This window comes from Pezoporus flaviventris, unplaced genomic scaffold (assembly GCF_033815535.1).
Source record: "Pezoporus flaviventris isolate CSIRO_AGI_PZ_B2104156 unplaced genomic scaffold, CSIRO_AGI_Pfla_v1 ptg000213l, whole genome shotgun sequence".
In the NCBI taxonomy this organism is placed as follows: domain Eukaryota; kingdom Metazoa; phylum Chordata; class Aves; order Psittaciformes; family Psittacidae; genus Pezoporus; species Pezoporus flaviventris.
The window spans coordinates 13,288,845-13,305,717 of NW_026892761.1; the positions used below are offsets into that span (position 1 = coordinate 13,288,845).

The 16,873-nt window shown below is 56.1% G+C and overlaps 2 protein-coding genes across 3 annotated transcripts in view; one reads left to right on the plus strand and one right to left on the minus strand.

The window, feature by feature from the left end:
• The first annotated feature begins 1,100 nt into the window (after positions 1-1,100).
• GSS (glutathione synthetase) lies at positions 1,101-12,484 on the plus strand. The gene is made up of 13 exons (XM_061441455.1): positions 1,101-1,174; positions 1,449-1,585; positions 2,757-2,902; positions 4,914-4,989; positions 5,512-5,651; positions 5,793-5,909; positions 6,350-6,430; positions 7,600-7,677; positions 8,740-8,806; positions 9,373-9,567; positions 9,748-9,829; positions 10,317-10,506; positions 11,331-12,484. The coding sequence occupies exons 2-13, from the start codon at positions 1,457-1,459 to the stop codon at positions 11,452-11,454; spliced, it is 1,425 nt and encodes a 474-aa protein (XP_061297439.1). The 5' UTR covers positions 1,101-1,174; positions 1,449-1,456; the 3' UTR covers positions 11,455-12,484.
• A 960-nt stretch (positions 12,485-13,444) lies between these two features.
• Positions 13,445-16,873, minus strand: part of ACSS2 (acyl-CoA synthetase short chain family member 2) — a 36,127-nt gene continuing 32,698 nt past the window's right edge. For both annotated transcript variants that reach the window (XM_061441441.1, XM_061441442.1), the window contains 3 exons: positions 15,590-15,766; positions 14,814-14,888; positions 13,445-14,653 (listed from right to left, as the gene is read on the minus strand). In XM_061441441.1, coding sequence (XP_061297425.1) covers positions 14,526-14,653; positions 14,814-14,888; positions 15,590-15,766 — 380 coding nt within the window. In that variant the 3' untranslated portion in view covers positions 13,445-14,525. The remainder of the gene's footprint in view (positions 14,654-14,813; positions 14,889-15,589; positions 15,767-16,873) is intronic.

Genomic DNA, 16,873 nt, shown 5'->3' on the forward strand with positions numbered 1-16,873 from the left:
GTGGCACAGCTTCAGTACAGAAGGAAGTGCCAATGAGTTAACATGGAACCATAGACTCCCAGACAGGTTCATGTTGAAAGGGACCTTAAGGCTCATCCAGCTCCAACCCCTGCAACGGGCAGGGACACCTTCCACTAGAGCAGCTTGCTCCAAGCCCCTGTGTCCAACCTGGCCTTGAACACTGCCAGGGATGGGGCAGCCACAGCTTCTCTGGGCACCCTGTGCCAGCGCCTCAGCACCTTCACAATAAAGAATTTCCTCCTTATATCCAATCTAAACTTCCCCTGTTTAAGTTTTAACCCGTTACCCCTTGTCCTGTCACTACAGTCCCTAATGAAGAGTCCCTCTCCAGCATCCCTATAGGCCCCCTTCAGATACTGGAAGCTGCTCTGAGGTCTCCACGCAGCTTCTCCAGGCTGAACAGCCCCAACTTTCTCACTCTATCTTCATACAGGAGGTGCTCCAGCCCCTGATCATCCTCGGGGCCTCCTCTGGACTTGTTCCAACAGTTCCATGTCCTTTTTATGTTGAGGACACCAGAACTGCACACAATGCTCCAGGTGAGGTCTCACAAGAGCAGAGTAGAGGGGCAGGATCACCTCCTTGGACCTGCTGGTCACGCTCCTTTGGATGCAGCCCAGGATACGGTTGGTTTCTGGGCTGCGAGCGCACACTGAAGCCGGCTCATGTTCATCTTTTCATCCACCAACACCCCCAGGTCCTTCTCCGCAGGGCTGTAGCTGTGCCTGGTTTGGGCAGAGAAGAGATTCCGAGCAGCCGATAGCTGATCGATGCCCGGTGATTGGTTAACACCAGATAACTCACCGCCGGCCAGCTGCCGAGCAGCACACGGAGCGCGGCTGCGCTCCCCTCCGCGGGGCGGGGCAGGCAGAGCCGTTAATGAAGACAGCGCTGATCACCTCGGGGACACGCTGCACGCCAGCACCCGCGCGACGTCACAGCATGACGTCACGACATGACGTCATGCCTCCCCTTGACGCCCCTCCCGCTCCCGCCACTCAGCACCGCCCGTAGCGCCTTTTCCCCGCCCCCGCCCGTGCCGCTCTCGCACGCTCATTGGTCAGGTGAGATGCCAATCGGCACCCGGGGCGGGGCGAGTGGGGAGCGTTGTCCAATCGCGTGGCGCGGCGGCAGGCCGCAGCGGCTGGGACAGGTGAGGAGCCGGCGGGGGCTGCTCCGGGCCGGGGTCGGGTGCTGGGATCGGGGCCCGCTCCCCGCGGCGGACGCTGCTCGGCCGGGGCCCGCCTGGAGCAGGGCGGGAGGTGGCGGCGGCCCGGCCCGGCCCTGCGCAGGCCGCGGGGGTGCCGCATGGGCCTCCCGGAGCGGGCCGCGGCCTCGGGCTCTGGTCAGCCCGCGGGGCCGGTCCTGAGGCGGGGCCGGGTGCCGGGGCTGCGGCCCGGGTGTGTGACTGTGCTGTGCCCCCGCAGCGCCGGGCATGGCTGCGCCCTGGGAGGACGTGCTGCGGGACGGAGCGGCCATCCGGGAGGCTGCGGCCGTGGCCGTGGACGCGGCGCTGCTGCAGGGCGTGTTGATGCGGACCGAGGGGCAGCCCAACGCCTCCGATGTAAGTGCCAGAGCGCAGGCACGGGACGGGATCGGTCCCGCCGCGGTGTGAGTCAGCAAAGCCGGGGGAGGGCGGGGGGAGCCGGCTGTCATCCTGGGGGCTGGAGCCCGACGACCTGGGGCTTAACTCACCGCCATCCTGGTGGTGAGTGCGTCTCCCTGAGACACAGCCCTGCAATACAGTTCCAAGGAGAGGGGTAGATCCGGGATTGGAGCGATTGCCAGGAGCCTGAATGTGGGTGGTGGTGCGAGTTCATCCCTCACCCAGCCTCTGAGCACCCCAATGAGCCTTTGAACGAGGACTTGCAGAGAGTGCTCCCTGCTGCAAGTCAGCCTTCACTCCATACCGCCTTCACTCCATACCTGGGATGAGGTGACAGGGATAGGGGTGGCTGATGTGTGGGGTTACCTCTGGTGAATCCCTGGCAACTGGCTGGGGTGAAGGTGCTGATGGGGGTCTTGGCCTGCTGGAGATGGATCTGGTGAAGGGTCTCAGAGGAAGATGTAACCCTGTGCAGGAGAGGTGGGACACCGTCAGGGATGGGTCCCTGAGGAGCTTGGGGGCAAGCAGGGAGCTATACTGGGACCTGGCAGGGTGCAAGGAGGGAGGTCTCCACCATGAGGATTGCTCCTTGATGTCAACCCCATAGTCAGAACTCTGAAGGAACCCAAAAGAGTGAGAGAAAGAGGGAGCTTGCCAGCGTCCCTTGTGTAAAAGTCAAGGGGTGTTGGGAGCTTCTCTCTCATGTCATATTTTGGCTTTGAGGGTGGGCCTGTGCCTGAGCTGTGGGTTTGGAATCTCCCCTGGGACTCGGAGATCAAAGGCAGTGACTCTGATGGCTGAAACCCAGGACTGGCAAATTCCCCTTTGCTCTGACCCAGAGGCGTTGTGGAGACAGTGCTCTCCAGCTGTAGAAACAGGGCATCCTCCACCGGGAAGCACTCACCCTGCTCGAGCTGTGGAGCAGCTGCTCCTGCAGTCCCTGTGGGTGCTCTTCAAGCAAAGCCCTCAAAAGCCAGGGGTCAGCAGGGTTGAGCCATGTGTCTGTCAGGGTGCACCCGGGAGGGCTGGGGTTGGGGGTGGCTTCAGCCTTCACACAAGCAGAGGCAGCCCCTCTTCAGGCCTGCTTAGGCTGCACAGACCTGACCTCTCTGCTGCTGCATCTTTGCAGGTGGTGAATTTCGCTCCCTTCACGCTCCTCCCATCTGCAGTACCCAGTGCCCTGTTTGAACAAGCATATGCTGTTCAGCAAGATTTTAACATGCTGGTGGATGCTATTAGTCAAAACAAGGAATTTCTGGAGCACACTCTGGCCAGGTAACACGCTTTCATGGTGCATTTTAATTACTATTTTAAATGCAAAGCATTTACCACCTCTCAGCATTCCCACCTTCCGTCCATTCATGTCCTTCACCTGAGGCAGGCACTCCTGTCCTCTGCAGAAAGTGTATCCTTTCTTGCATTATTTGTCCTAAGATTAATTCCCATCAAGTCTCTGTGTTTTGAGGTCTTCTTGGGCCTCAGGAGATGGGACATCTGGCCAAGAGGTGACTTGCTGCAGTGATCTTCAGTTTTGCCACTGCTTCAGGGCTGGGAATTCTTATTGTGAGCTTAATAGCCTGTGGGCCTTAAATTCAAATTGCTGGGTCCAATAACCACCAGCTCTGCCTGCTGTTATGAAGAGGTATTTGTCCTCCTGCCACCCTTCTCTCTGCTCTGACACCCAGTGTCTTCTGCTCTCCCAGCCATGCTGGGAAGGTGACCCACAAGGTGGTGGAGCAACCAATCCCTCACTGTGGAACCCATAATCCGTAGGGCTGATGCTTCCACAAAATGTGTTTCCCTTCCTGCTATCTGTGGGGGTGCTGCTGGTGTGGGGGTGCTGCTGGCTCTCTGGCACTGGAACAGAGCAAAGGAGACTTTTCCAGCATCCTTCTTGTTCTGGCCCCTCTGAGCTGTTAAATGCTTGTGCCTGTTCCAGAGCTGGCTGCAGCCAGAGCTTGTGGGGACATGCTTATACCTGTGGTGAAGGAATGCAGCGCCTGCGGCTTGGGTGCACTTGGGTGCCTGCCTTATCCTGCCTCCTCTGCATTGTCTCAGGGCAGCTCCTTGGAGGTGCTGCTCACCCCTGGCTCAGGGATTTAGGATCCTGAAGAAAAGCCAGACCTTCTCTAGCAGGGCCACTTGGTACCACGGTGTGTGGGATTTGGAACCCAGCAGGATGGGGATTCAGTGAAGCTTGTGAAGCTTCCTCTATGAGCTGTGCGTGCAGGCCCAGAGGGGCTTCGCATGCCTTTCCTGTGTGCAGAATTCTGCTGCATTCCTTTGCTTTTGCTTGTCTCTTGCCCTGCAAACGAGTCACCTCTGCACATGGTGGTGCTTTTTGTAGAGCGCAGTGCTGAGCAAAGCAGGTTTGTGTTGTGGTTGTACACCCTTGATGAGGAGTGCTTTCATGGTGAGATGCTTAACAGTGCTGCAGGACCTGGTTTAGGCACAGCCCTGCTGTTTGTGCTGGGGGGTGTCCCAGGGAAGGTTTCCTTTGTGGAGAAGTGATTCAGAGAAATCTCCAGGAGCTCGCCAGCAATGTTGAAGTTGACAAGCAGGAATTCTTTACTGCGGCACCGGGAGACACGGGGGATAGCTCCTCCTAGTGTGTCTGAGCCGAACCTCAAAACAGACTGTGATTATATTGTTGCTTAATGTGCATATTCATTAAACGTCATACATATTCATTAACCATCTGAGAACCGCTTTACAACATTCCACGCCCATTTTCACATGCGCATAACAGTGTGGTAGTGGTCTTTTGGGGGTCATTTACTTCTTCCAACAATCTTCATCACTTCAGTCAGTCTGAAGCACACGCAGTAAATAATGCTTACACCAGCTTAATTGGTTCGGTAACACTGCAGACATAATCATCCTGTCCTTCTACTTATCAGTTAGCTTAGCTGCAGCCCATCCTGGACATCTGCTAGGTTCAGATACTCTTTATCTACATGTCCTGTTTTTCTATCCTGTTTTTCTTACACTTATTTTTGTACTAAGGTCATAAGGACCTAAAACTATGTCAGCTACAATGGTTTATCTTATACAAGTATTCTCATTATGTTCTCTAGCTGCACTCTGCTATTTTTTCTGTGAAACATGTACCTCAGTTATTTTCCGTTGCTCCTGTTACAAAGCCACCAAACTTAACATTACTTAGAACTGATTTTCTTATTTACGAAGGTTTGTATTTCATTTTATGCCTCCTTGTCTCAAGAGTTAACTTCCTTGCTCCCCTGTGACAGTGTAAGGAGCTGATGTGATGTGTGTTCCTCTCTAGCACCATCAAGGTGGATGACTTCACAGCTCGACTCTTCAGGATCTACACACAAGTTCTGGAGGAAGGCTTGGCTCAGGTACCTGCCAGGAGACCTCAGTGCTCAGTGTCCCTCTGCACTGTGGTGGCCTTGCCTGGGCTCTGTCTGCAGGCTTGCTGCTGCTTGGGACTGTCCCCTGGTCACTCCTGCAGCACAATGTTGTGTGTACAGCCTGTGAGCTTGGGACTTTGCCCTGTTTGGTGGTTGTTCCCTTTGGTTAGTGTTGCTGGAAGCAGCCAGGCCTTGACTGGGGGGGTTAATATGTCCTTGTCCTCTGGGAGCCTAAGGAGAGTTGCAGGGATGTGTTCCACATCAGGACCTGTGCTAGCAGGCTCTCCCTGCAGAACCTCCTTTACTCTAACAATTGTTAACTCCTTGGAGTGCTAAGGAGGGCAGTGGGTCCTAAGCAAGGGCCAAAGCACCCATGGGCATGGCTTGTAGAGGTTTGTATCAACGTGAAGGTGTCTGGATCTGTCCCAGGAGTATTCTGAAGCAAGGTCATCAAAGGGATTTGCAATTAAAAGCATCAGGAGCCCCCACTTCACCTCCCCTTTGTTCCAGTCTGTGTTTTTAGGCATAAATCGCTCTGATTACATGTTTGACTCTGGGGTGGAAGGGCCACCAGCTCTGAAGCAGATAGAAATAAACACCATTGCTGCCAGCTTTGGAGGCCTCACCTCCCGCACTGTGGCAGTCCATGGGTAAGGCTGCATCTCTGGCCCGTGCTGCAGCAGCTGTATGCATGGCCTGCTGCACAGCCTGCCTCTGCATGCTCCCAACCTCCTGCTCCCTGTGACTGGCCAGGGGCTGTCGGGGCATTGACAGGGTTCTTTGTTCCACAGGCAGGTGTTGAAAGTGCTGGGAAAGCCTCAGGAGGCATCACGTCTGCTGCCCAACAACCCATCCAAAGGCCTTGCCTTGGGTATTGCCAAAGCCTGGGAGCTCTATGGCTCTCCAAGGTAAGGAGAGAGGAGGTGCTGGAGGCTGCTCTTATCTTGTCTACCCTGAGGATGCAGGAGTTTGGGTTTGAAACTGTGCTTTCTGTTTGCAAGACAAGCTGCTCTCAAAGCCTGGAACACCCTGGGAAGAGCACTGGATTGTCTTAGTGCACAAAGCTGCTGTGTTCCAGAGGCAAGGAGGGGCAGAGGAACCCTGGAGGAGTTGTGGGGTTCAGTAACCCTGCACAGAGGTTGCTTCTCCTCCTGCCCTTGGGCTCATGCCCTGCACTGTTTTGGTTGTTACACAGGGGCAGTGCTGCTCTCTGTTTGCATGCTGACCCATAGAGGCTGGTGAAAATGAGCAGGAGCAATGCAGGAAGCTCACAGAGGTCAAAAGTTGGCATTCTTGGGTGCACGTGGAGTGTTTCTGGGTTCAGTGATGTCCTTGGTGTTTCTTTCAGTGCTGTGGTGATGTTTGTGGTGGAAGAAGTCCAGAGGAACATTTTTGATCAGCGATGTGTAGAAAATGAGCTTTGGAACAGGTAAAGGTTGGATTTTCCTTGGATGGGAAAGGAAGGAGGTGGTACAGGCTTGGAAAAGGGAAGCAGAGTGAGCTGCTGCCAGATAATGGTGTTTCCCTCGAAGCAGCTTTTGGGGTGTCTCCAGGCTCTCCAGCAGGCACTAGGAGTGTAGGAGCAGGACAGGCAAAGATATAGGTGCGCAAAATCCATTTGCTTTTAACTTTGTCACCTAATCATGGATAAAGTCAAAACACTTGTAGTTTCTGGGGCTGTGAGAGGCCATGTCTTGGTATGTAACAGGGCAGCCTTTATTTGGACTTAATCTCTGTTCTGTTATGCAGCTCTCTCAGTGTTCCTTCAGTGGCCTCCTGCCCAGCCTCAGCACCCACCTTCATCTTCTCACCAACTTCCTAAAGCCTCTCACCAGCTCTTTACTGGAAATACCAGCAGCATCAAAGCCTCTGGTCTCCAGGGCTGATTCCTTGCTGATACTGAGCCTGTGTAGTCCTCAGAGCTGCACCAGTGGTAGCTTTGCTGTGTGCCCAGTCTCTTAGATGAGACAGTAAGGAGCAGAGCAGGTTAACGAGGGGCCCGCTTGCCTCTGACTCGGGGTTTGGCACAGGGCATTTCATAAAAGCTTAAATAATGAAGCTCCAAAGCAAAAGGAAGCAACGTGGCCGTGGAGCAAAGCACTGGGGAGAAGGAGGTGCTCAAAGGTCTAGCCCCGGAGCCGTGCTGGAGCGGTGGGCGGTGTATCCCGTATCGTGCAGTGTCTCCACATCAGCAGCTCCACACTGCCGCTGTGTGGAGGAAAGCACGAAGGAGATAGATAAAGCTTGGGGGGAGTCACGGTCTGCAGCTCTTGGCTTGGAGGGCAGCAGTGGGTGAATCTGTTGTGTAGGGATAAAAACCCCAGAATACCAACTTCTCTTAGAAACGCTTTAGGAGATGAAAGGAGAGATGGAGAAAGCCAGGGGTTCAGGGACACGTTCTGCTTCCTGTAGTATCTGGGTGGGAAACACAGGAGAGAGGTGCTAAAACCTGGGACTGTTTTGCCCTGTAGGATTCCTCTGGCTCTAGTGTAAAGCCTGTGAAGGCGCCACCAGCTCCTACTTGCTGGAGCCACTGGCTCCACCTCTGATTCCCAGCTCAGTGCCCTGCTGGTGACTTTCCCACTCCTCTCTTGACAGGGATATCCGGGTCATCAGGAAACGCTTCAGGGATGTGTTTGAGAAGGGCTCTCTGGATGAGGCCAGGAGGCTGTATATGTGAGTATGAGCCAAGGTGTGCATCCTGGCTCTGTGTTGGGCACACAGGGCTGCAATGGGAATGTTCAGCCAAAGCTGGTGGGATATTCTGAGTGTCAGTAGTGCCTTTCTGAGAGTACTTCTCCATACTCCAGGCTGCTGCTGCCCCTTAGGTCTGGAATGATTGTTTGCATACACGCACCAGTCCCTTACAGCTGGAAACATAATTTCCCTCCTTCAAGCAACAGCCATTAGAACTCTGTGGGATCTTCAGTTCCTCCACATACATCTGCTAGGAGAAGTCCTGGCTGTTCTAGAGGCTTCCCCAAAGCTGTTTCCTGTTTGCTGCTCACATGAGGCTCTGTCAGTGGGGGCTAGGGTGCTGGAGGAGGAAGCATCCCACGTCCTCATGCTGTCTGTTGGATAAATACACACTCAGCATCTTGTTCTCTGCCTATGGAGGCCTGTGCAGGTCACGGGCTCCAAGTGCTGGCCATTGGTCCCAAGTGGGACATTTGTCCTATTTCCATGTACTGTGCTTGGAGCTGTACAAGCCCAGAGGAAGCTCTGGTTCCATGGCAGTGTCTTTAGGCTGTTTTTCCCTTGGTTTGACCTTTGGTGCCTCTGCTGTGTTTAATTAACAAACACATTTGTCATTGCCATACAGTTAATGTATCCGCTGCACTTCCTCAGAGCATCCTCTCCTCTTCCTGCTAAATGCCTTTACATTACACTGCCAGCAGGTTCTGTGCTGCTTTCCCTGAGTACATGCAGGGTGGCCCAAGTTTGGGTGTGTGGTGCTGCAGGGGTGCTGGTGGCCCTGCCCTGGTGGGGTGATGTGGTGCCTGGGCAGGTGGTTGAGTTGATGTCCTGCCTCGAATTGCCACTGGAGAAGGACCCTGTTCCCTCCCAGCTTCCAGCATGTCACAGGCCTGGCTCCTGGTGGCAAAAGCTATTGAAAAGTAAGGGTCTTCCCTCCGTGCTGGCTGGAGCCTCGGGGGCTGTGGCTGGTCATGGGCAGAGGTGAGGTGTCAGCGGGTAGGGGTGGCCTGGTTCTGTGAGTGCCTCTGGTTTGTGTTCCAGGGACGGGCAGGAGGTAGCAGTGGTGTACTACAGAGAGGGCTATGTGCCAAGCAACTACAACGAGCAGGTCAGTGCTGGCCCCTCTGCTCCAGAAAGCCACCCATGCTCTGGCCTTGTCCAGTGAGTGTGAAGTGCCCTGTGATCGCAGGGGCATGTGAGCTGTCCAGGAGGGTTGGGGTCAGTCCTCTCCCACGTGGCTAATGGCATCGGGAAGCTGTGATGCTGCAGTGATATGGGTGTCCCTGGCATACAGTAAGCAAAACGAGTGGCTTTCTTACCGCAGCACTGAACTGCTTCTGTACAATAGGGGTTAGCACAGGTATTAGCACCAGCTTAAAGGGTTTAGGCTTGATCTACAGACCGCGCTGTCCTCTGCTATAGGGCTGTGAGGCTGCGTAATACGGACCGGGTCTCGCTGTTGCCTGCAGGTGGCAGCACTGGACAAGCTGGGAAGGAGGTGATGGCAGAGGAGGTGGACCAGGGGTGGGGGGAAATCCATGTGTGCATCTCCAGGGTGCTGTTCGCATCCCGGGCAGGCAGGCAGGGAGCGGGCAACTCGTGTCCATAACTGAACAGAAAGGAGTGAAGCGTTAAACCTTTGCTCATGGGATGGGCGCTCTTTTTGTGCCTTAGAACTGGGAGGCTCGGCTGCTGCTGGAGAGGTCCCGGGCAGTGAAGTGCCCTGACATTGCCACCCAGCTGGCGGGCACCAAGAAGGTGCAGCAGGAGCTGAGCCGCCCGGGCACTCTGGAGAGGCTGCTGCCCGGGCACGCTGAGGCAGTCAGGAGGATCAGAGCAACCTTTGCTGGGCTCTACTCCCTGGACATGGTGAGTGGGGCTGTGCAGGGACAGAGAGGCGGGCAGGCATGCGCTTGGCCTGTGGGATGTTTCTCTCTGGTTAAGGAGATGCTGTGGTCCCCAAGGGACCCTGTTGATCCTGCTCACAGGGGGGTTCCTGGGGAGCCCCTGCTCCTCCCTCATGCTTTGCTGTTCCATCCTCCCTGACAGGGTGCAGATGGGGACAAGGCGGCTGCTATGGCAATTGCCGACCCTGACTGCTTCGTGCTGAAGCCACAGCGAGAAGGTGGAGGTATGAGCTGAGCCCATGTGGGGCTTCACTGCTGCTCATGCTGGAGCAGGAGGGGTGGTAGCTCTGTGGTGGCTCCTGGTCCTCTGCCAAGGGGGTTGCAACTGGATGATCCTTAAGGTCCCTTCCAACCCAAACCAGTATGGGATTGTATATTAGGCAGAAGCTCTTCCCTGTGAGGGTGCTGAGGCGCTGGCACAGGGTGCCCAGAGAAGCTGTGGCTGCCCCATCCCTGGCAGTGTTCAAGGCCAGGTTGGACACAGGGGCTTGGAGCAAGCTGCTCTAGTGGAAGGTGTCCCTGCCCGTGGCAGGGGTTGGAGCTGGATGAGCTTTAAGGTCCCTGCCAGCACAAAGCTGTCTATAAAAGATGGGTGGAGGAGCTGGGCTATGGGGAGCCCCAGGTTCGGTCTCTGGCTGCTGGGGCTGCATAGCTGGGGCCAGGGGTTTCTGCTGTGCTTGGCAGTCCTTGACTTGCTGGTTTTGTTGTCAGGGAACAACCTCTATGGTGAAGAGCTCAGGCAGGTTCTGGAGAAGATCAGAGACAGCCCTCAGAGAACCTCCTACATCCTGATGGATAAGATCAAGCCACGGCCAGCCATGAATTACCTGCTGAGGGCTCACAGCTCCCTGCAAGTGTCTGAGTGCATCTCAGAGCTGGGGATTTTCGGTGTCTATGTCAGGTGAGAACGTGCTTGTACTGCAGGGTGGTTTCCTGCCCCAGCCAGCACTGGGGTTGGGAGCATTCTCCCCTCTGCAGTGTGAGCACAGCAGCAGGGCTGATGTCTGCAGGGTGCAGGAGGTGCAGGAACAGCCCTGCCCGTGCAGCCTCTGCCCTGGCAGCAGCTCTGAGCACTGCTCAGACCCTGCACTGCTGCTCTGGCCCCCCTGCCAGTGAGCCGGTGCTGGCAGTGATGGGTGTAACAGCCACATGGAGCTGGTGTGCCCATCCCTGCTCTGGGAGCACTGCTCAGGTCCCTGGTGCAGCCACGTGCTTCTCTAAAGCCCTGACTAGTGCAGGAGTACCTGAAGGCTGAATTTTCAACCCTAAGTAGCTGCTGCTTTTGTTTAAAACCCTCATAGGCCCATTGAAATGGTTCCAGAGCTTCTCAGTTCAAGTCTTTCTGGTATAATTTTAGACACAAATGTACTCTGGCAGCATTCAGAACCTGGCACTGTGTGTGCAGTCACCCAAAGCACTGCTGAGGGAAGGCACAGAGAGGGCAGGGCACAGCTCTGCTGCGTGCAGACACCTCTGCATCAGCCCTAGGGGTTTTACCTGCCCTGCACTGGGTTGGGGAACACGAATCCCACCGTCCAAGCTGAAATTAGACCAGGTTGGATATAAGAAAGCAGTTCTTCCCTGTGAGGGTGCTGAGGCGCTGGCACAGGGTGCCCAGAGAAGCTGTGGCTGCCCCATCCCTGGCAGTGTTCAAGGGCAGGTTGGACACAGGGACTTGGAGCAAGCTCTGTGCTGTGCGGTGCTCACCTGCCCTTTCCTTTGCAGACGGGGCTCGGAGCTGGTGCTGAACGAGGCCGCTGGGCACCTCCTGCGCACAAAGGCGGTGGAGCACGCGGATGGGGGGGTGGCAGCGGGGGTGGCTGTGCTGGACACCCCTTACCTGGTGTGAGGAGGTGACCCCGTCCCGCTGCTGCCTCAGGAGCTGAGCTGCCCCAGGCTGTTCTTGGGGTGCGCTTGCCAAGGCCTGACCTGCTGGGGACAGTGAGGAAGGGCTCGGAGGACACCACTGCTCAGTCGCCCCATGGACCAGCCCCAGCTTCTCTGCAGGACAAAGGGGCTCCCCTGCACATGTCCCTGCCCCTGCATATCCCACCCGTGGCCTCCCAGGACAGCACGGCTCTGGCTGTCCCTTGGGAGCCACAGCAGGCACTTGTGCTGCTCCTGGCTGTGTGCTCCGTGATGCTGTTTCTGGAGACACAAACCCAAAGCGTGCCCCTGTGCCGCACGAGGCAGGCAGCAGGCAGGCTGCATCCGAGACCCCCCAGTGCTGATGAGGAATTGGAGTCTTTATCACTGTGCCCATAAACCCCAAATCTCCAGTGCCTCCCACTGCAAGTCCTGCACTGAGCAGCTCCTGCCCGGGCTGCTGCAGCACTTACAGCACAAAGGGGTGTCAGGGAGCCCCAGCCTCAGTGAATGGCTCTGTGGGACCTGGGAGCTTTGTGCTGAGGAAGCAAAGGAACTACAGGAGAGGCTGAGCGGGTGCAGCCTTGCTGCCGATGCTTCCCTCTGGGACCAGCACAGGGCACGACGTGTCACCCTCCAGGTTTCATGGGCTGGGAACAGCAGCAGTGCAGGGATGCGAGCCCAGCCTCTCCTTCCCAAAGTCTTACTCTTCCTCCAGCCCCTCTTCCTCCTCAGCTGAGCAGTTCGAGGGGAAGCAATCACAATGCACCTTTCCAGCAGTGCCTTGGTTAAAGCAGCCTCAGCTCTACCCTTGTGGTGACACCAGAGGAGCAGATTAAAGCCACTACTCCTGAAGCCTGACTGTGCTGAGTGCCAGTGCAGCACTGCTGCTGTCCCTGTGCACCTCAGTGGTCACTCCTGTCTGAGGGGGAGCGGTTCGACATTCCTGGGGGTTGTGGCACTGGGGGGGTGATTGCCCCCAGCCACACATTAAAACATGATGTGCAATCTGAGCACTGCTCCTGTGCCTGTTCTGTGTGATGCTGGGTGCAGAGAGCCAGGGGCTTCCTCCTGGGTGCCCGGGCTGCTTTGGGCAGGGGTCCACGTGTGCACAGTCCTTCTGTGTACCTTGAGCTGGGGACGGCTGAAGCCAGCCCATCCCTTTGTGCTGTGGGTGCACCGTGGTGGAGGTGGGTCCTGGCACTGCAGCTGGTGTGAGGGCTGCCAGGCAGGACACATCTCCAGGAGGAGATGCTGAGCCCGGAGCTGGGATGCTGTGAGCTGGAGCAGCAGGGGAAGGGGCAAGGCTGGACCAGTTGTGAGGAGCAGGAGCGCAGCGATGGAGCGTGGCCCTGCAGCTGACACAGGACCAGAGCATGGAGGCAGAGGCTGGTACCCAGTGCTGTGCCTGCATGAGGACCAGGCCTGGTGTAGAAGCGAGCCCTGAGCTCCTGTGGTGTTGGTGTCAGATGGGTGTCACAGTCTTGTGCTTTCTGTGAGCCTCAATGGAATAACGTTGGCTGGAGCCCAGGGAGAAACTGAATCTCTGCCCTTGCCCCAGTGCCCAGCAGCAGCACAGGCAGTCACAGCCTCTAACTCTAGCCCACACTCTGAGCCCATTTCCATTTTGTTTCCTTGAACTTTATTCCATAAAACTCGAGCTGTTTCCAGCCAACATGACACAGTGAACAGTAACTGAGGACAGTAACTGAGTGAACAGGAACAAGGTGGCACAATCCAGTGGTAGAGAGTTGTGGGGGACTGCACACGCAGGTTATGGATCACAGACAAGGGCTGTGCTAGCAGGAGCAGCAGGTAAGGAGTCAGCCATAGGCTTTGGACTACAGCAACCAGCCCCAGAGGCAACTGCCTCACCCACCCCACTCTGCTCAGCTGCAGGTAAAGCCTCTACGACTGCTGCAGCACGTTTTAAAGCCCGTTTCTCCTTTGGTTTAAGTGCAAAATCAAACAGCTCACATGCAGTGTTTATACAGACATTACAGAGGAGGTAGCTCAACACAGGGCTGGAGTTAAATGTACTTCACTGGAAGAAGAATGGCTTTGGCAGTGCCCTTGTGATGTTCAGGCTCTTGGGCTATGGGTTTTGGGGTTCTTTTTCCATCTCAACATCTTAAATCCCTGATACGTTTAAACAAAAGCCAACTTTAAACATCTTCCACAATGATCTTCCTCTTGATGAAACACCAGCACTAACTGCCCTGCCTGCCTCGGTGGCCTCTGCACGGGCTCCCTGCCTTGGGTACCACAGCACCCGTTCCCACCCCAGGACACAAGAGGAGCATCAGCCCAAGCTCAGCTGTGAGCTCTGTGGAGCACATCACACCAAGGCTTCTCCTTGACCATCCGTGGCTCTGTGTCGTGTCCACGGCCAATGCAGGACCTTGGGTTGGGTAAAACACAGCCCCTGGCACTGTGCACTTGGGAAGCAGCAGATCTTGGTACCCCATTGCTCTAAGCAAGCTGTTTAAAGCACAGTGCCCCCTCAGCCTTGCCCCACTCCCTCTCAGGCTCAAGGACCCCTGCTAACAGCAGGCTTCGACAGTGGATGCAAGACGGAGGCTCAGCTGCACAGCTGTAATGTGCTTTGCAGTGCTCCAAGGAGAAAGAGGGAGCTCAGCTGGGCCTGTGGGGGCTGCAACTCCCTTCCCTGCCTGCATCAAGTTACTCCAGCTCCAGCTCCCCTCCAAACCCCAGTGTTCCTTCCCACTGTGCACAAGGTGCCAGCCCCCCTCAATTACGTAAAGTTAACCAACAACCCCAGCCCCAACTAACTGAAACATCAAGAAGGAGGTGCTGGAAAGGGAGGAGGAGGAGTGCCCCTGTGCGTGAGGCTCAGCCTCACGTGTACAGCTCCCATGTGGAACAGGATGCACTCACTCTGAGGCAGGGACACACCAGTGAGAAGTGGCCTCTCCAGAACCTGTCCCTTCTTCAAACACTTGTACATTCAACTCAATGGGTGAAGGTCCATACCCCGGGGCAGGCAGCTGGGACCTGCTCACAGGACACTGTGCTGCCACAGCAGGGCCGATGCTACTGGCCAGTGTCACATCTGTTGTTGAAGAGTTGGTCTATGATGCTCGGGTCTGCCAAGGTGGACATGTCCCCCAGGTCATGGTCATTCCTGGCAATCTTCCTTAAGATCCGCCTGGTAATCTTCCCTGTAACAACAGCCAGGAGAGGGGAGCAGAGTCAGCATCTCCTCAGCATCCTCAGCACGAGTGGGGAGTGCCCAGGCCTGCAGCATCCTCTTTGCCCTGAGGTTGCTCCCCCCTGACTCTGGGTGGCCCTGGACAAGCAGTTGAGGGCTGGTTTCCCTACCTGAGCGGGTCTTGGGCAGCCCGGGGGCATACTGGATGTAATCAGGTGTTGCGATCGGTCCAATCTTGTCTCTGACTACAAAGAAGGGAGAGATGTTAAGTGCAGGTAGGAGGAGGCACCACACAGCTCCCTTTTGCGGCAGGAGGACCATGACATGCACAGCCCAGCCACAGGGCAGGGCTTAGAGCTGCTGCACCCATGCCTCCAGGCTGCAGGCGGGGGGCAGCGAGACCTGCAATGCCGATGGGGCCATAAGCCCATCCTGCCAAAGGCAGCAGCGCTCATCTTTTCATCCTCTCCATCCTCAGGAGACCTCTCCAATGGCTACAGCCAGCACTAAACATCGTTTTGACAGAGCAAGGGCTGATTTGCTGTTGGGTTCCTCCAGACAGGAGACTGCCAAGGGTCCATTTTCATGTCTGATGTGGCCATGAAAGAAGGGCTCCCTTGAGACCAGAGCACAACCACCCCAGAGCACCCAGCAACCTCTCAGCAAGTCAGGATGTGCCCAGGGGAGCCACTGGGAGCTGTGCCCACAGAGAAGAGCTTAACAAGGCTCTGGGCACCCCAGTCCTTCACGGAGCTGCCAACTCCCCTCCCAGGAGGTCCAGAGGGCATCACATGTGCAGCCAAAGGCTCAAGAACTAATTTTAGTGCTTGCCAGCCGTGCTCTGTGCTCAGAGGGGCACCTTGTCACACTTGTCCTCACTGCATTCCCCACACTCCCAAACCCTGCAGCACCCATCCCGCACCTCCCCAGGCCTGGCTGGTGGTACCTTGCTTTTTGAGCTCATCTTCCAGGCTCTTGGTGAACTCGTAGCCAAGCCTCAGGGTGACAAAGCAGTAGAGGCACTCTCCCTTCAGGGAGTGGGGGTGACTGACCACTGCAGACTCCGAGACAGCCGGGTGCTCCAGCAAGGCTGACTCCACCTCTGACGTGCTCAGCAAGTGGCCTGGGAGCAAAGAGGCAGAGTTTTAGACCTGCATGGGTGAGGTGAGGTCCTGCAGCCTCCAGCTGCTGGAAGGAGGGGGGAGAAGGCCCGAAACTATGGGTTTGAGAGCAACAATTCCACGTGCTTGAGAAAAGACAACGGCTGGAGAGAGAAACCCCAAAGGCTGCCAGGTATCAGCCACCTGCAGAGCAAGGCCAGCTCCCTTGGCTGCCCCCACTCCCACCTCTGGGCTTCTTGACCAGCCCAGGAACTGCTCACAGCCATGGGAGCACAGAGCACAGGCTGAGGAGGAGCAGGATGCGGTAAGAGACCGGCCCACATGGGGAGCTGGAAGGTGCAGAGGAGGAAGAGGCTGCAATGCACTGCCCAGCTCATGGCTGCGTGGGGACGATGTGATGCTTCACACCTCGGGGCAGGGGCGCAACTCCCTCCTGTACCCCAGCTGCTGCACTCTGACATTCCACCCTGGAAATGCTGCCACAGAAAACCACTAGAAGGAGATTGACCCCCAGAATGATCAGGTGGAGGATCAAGCACTGCTGGTCAGATAAAAGGATTTAGTTTGATGCAGGGACAAGTACAGCAGCATCTCACAGCCAGCAGTAAGTACCTACAGGCTACAGCCTCCAGGGAAGAAGCTATTAAATGCAGTATATGGATAATGATGGGCTGAGAAGCAGCTGAATCTCAGACTCCCTCAAGAGAGGTGGAACAATCTCTACCCTCTGTAGAAACAACTCCAAGCAGCCTGATTCAGCTTCAAGATTGGCCCTGTGGTCTTGCCCAACCTCTGTGATTCCCTGTGCCCCAAAACGCTTCAGCACAGAGGCACTTGGCTGGTTTAAGGATCTCCTCCGAGTGGTTACAGAAGGTTCCTTCCCTGCAGTGCACCGTCTCCAGAGGAAATGGTGCAGAAAGCCACCAAGTCACAGACACGTGTCTCAGAAAGATGACCCAGCAGTCAGATCCACTTGAGGGCAAGTTGCTGGGCAGAGTCATGATGCAGAACCAGCCCCCATAAACCAAGGTGTATTTATAACTAGTGTCAGGGATGGATGCGCAAGTGTCCCCCCAAGGTGTCTCTCAAGCAGTGTCAGAAAGCATGTT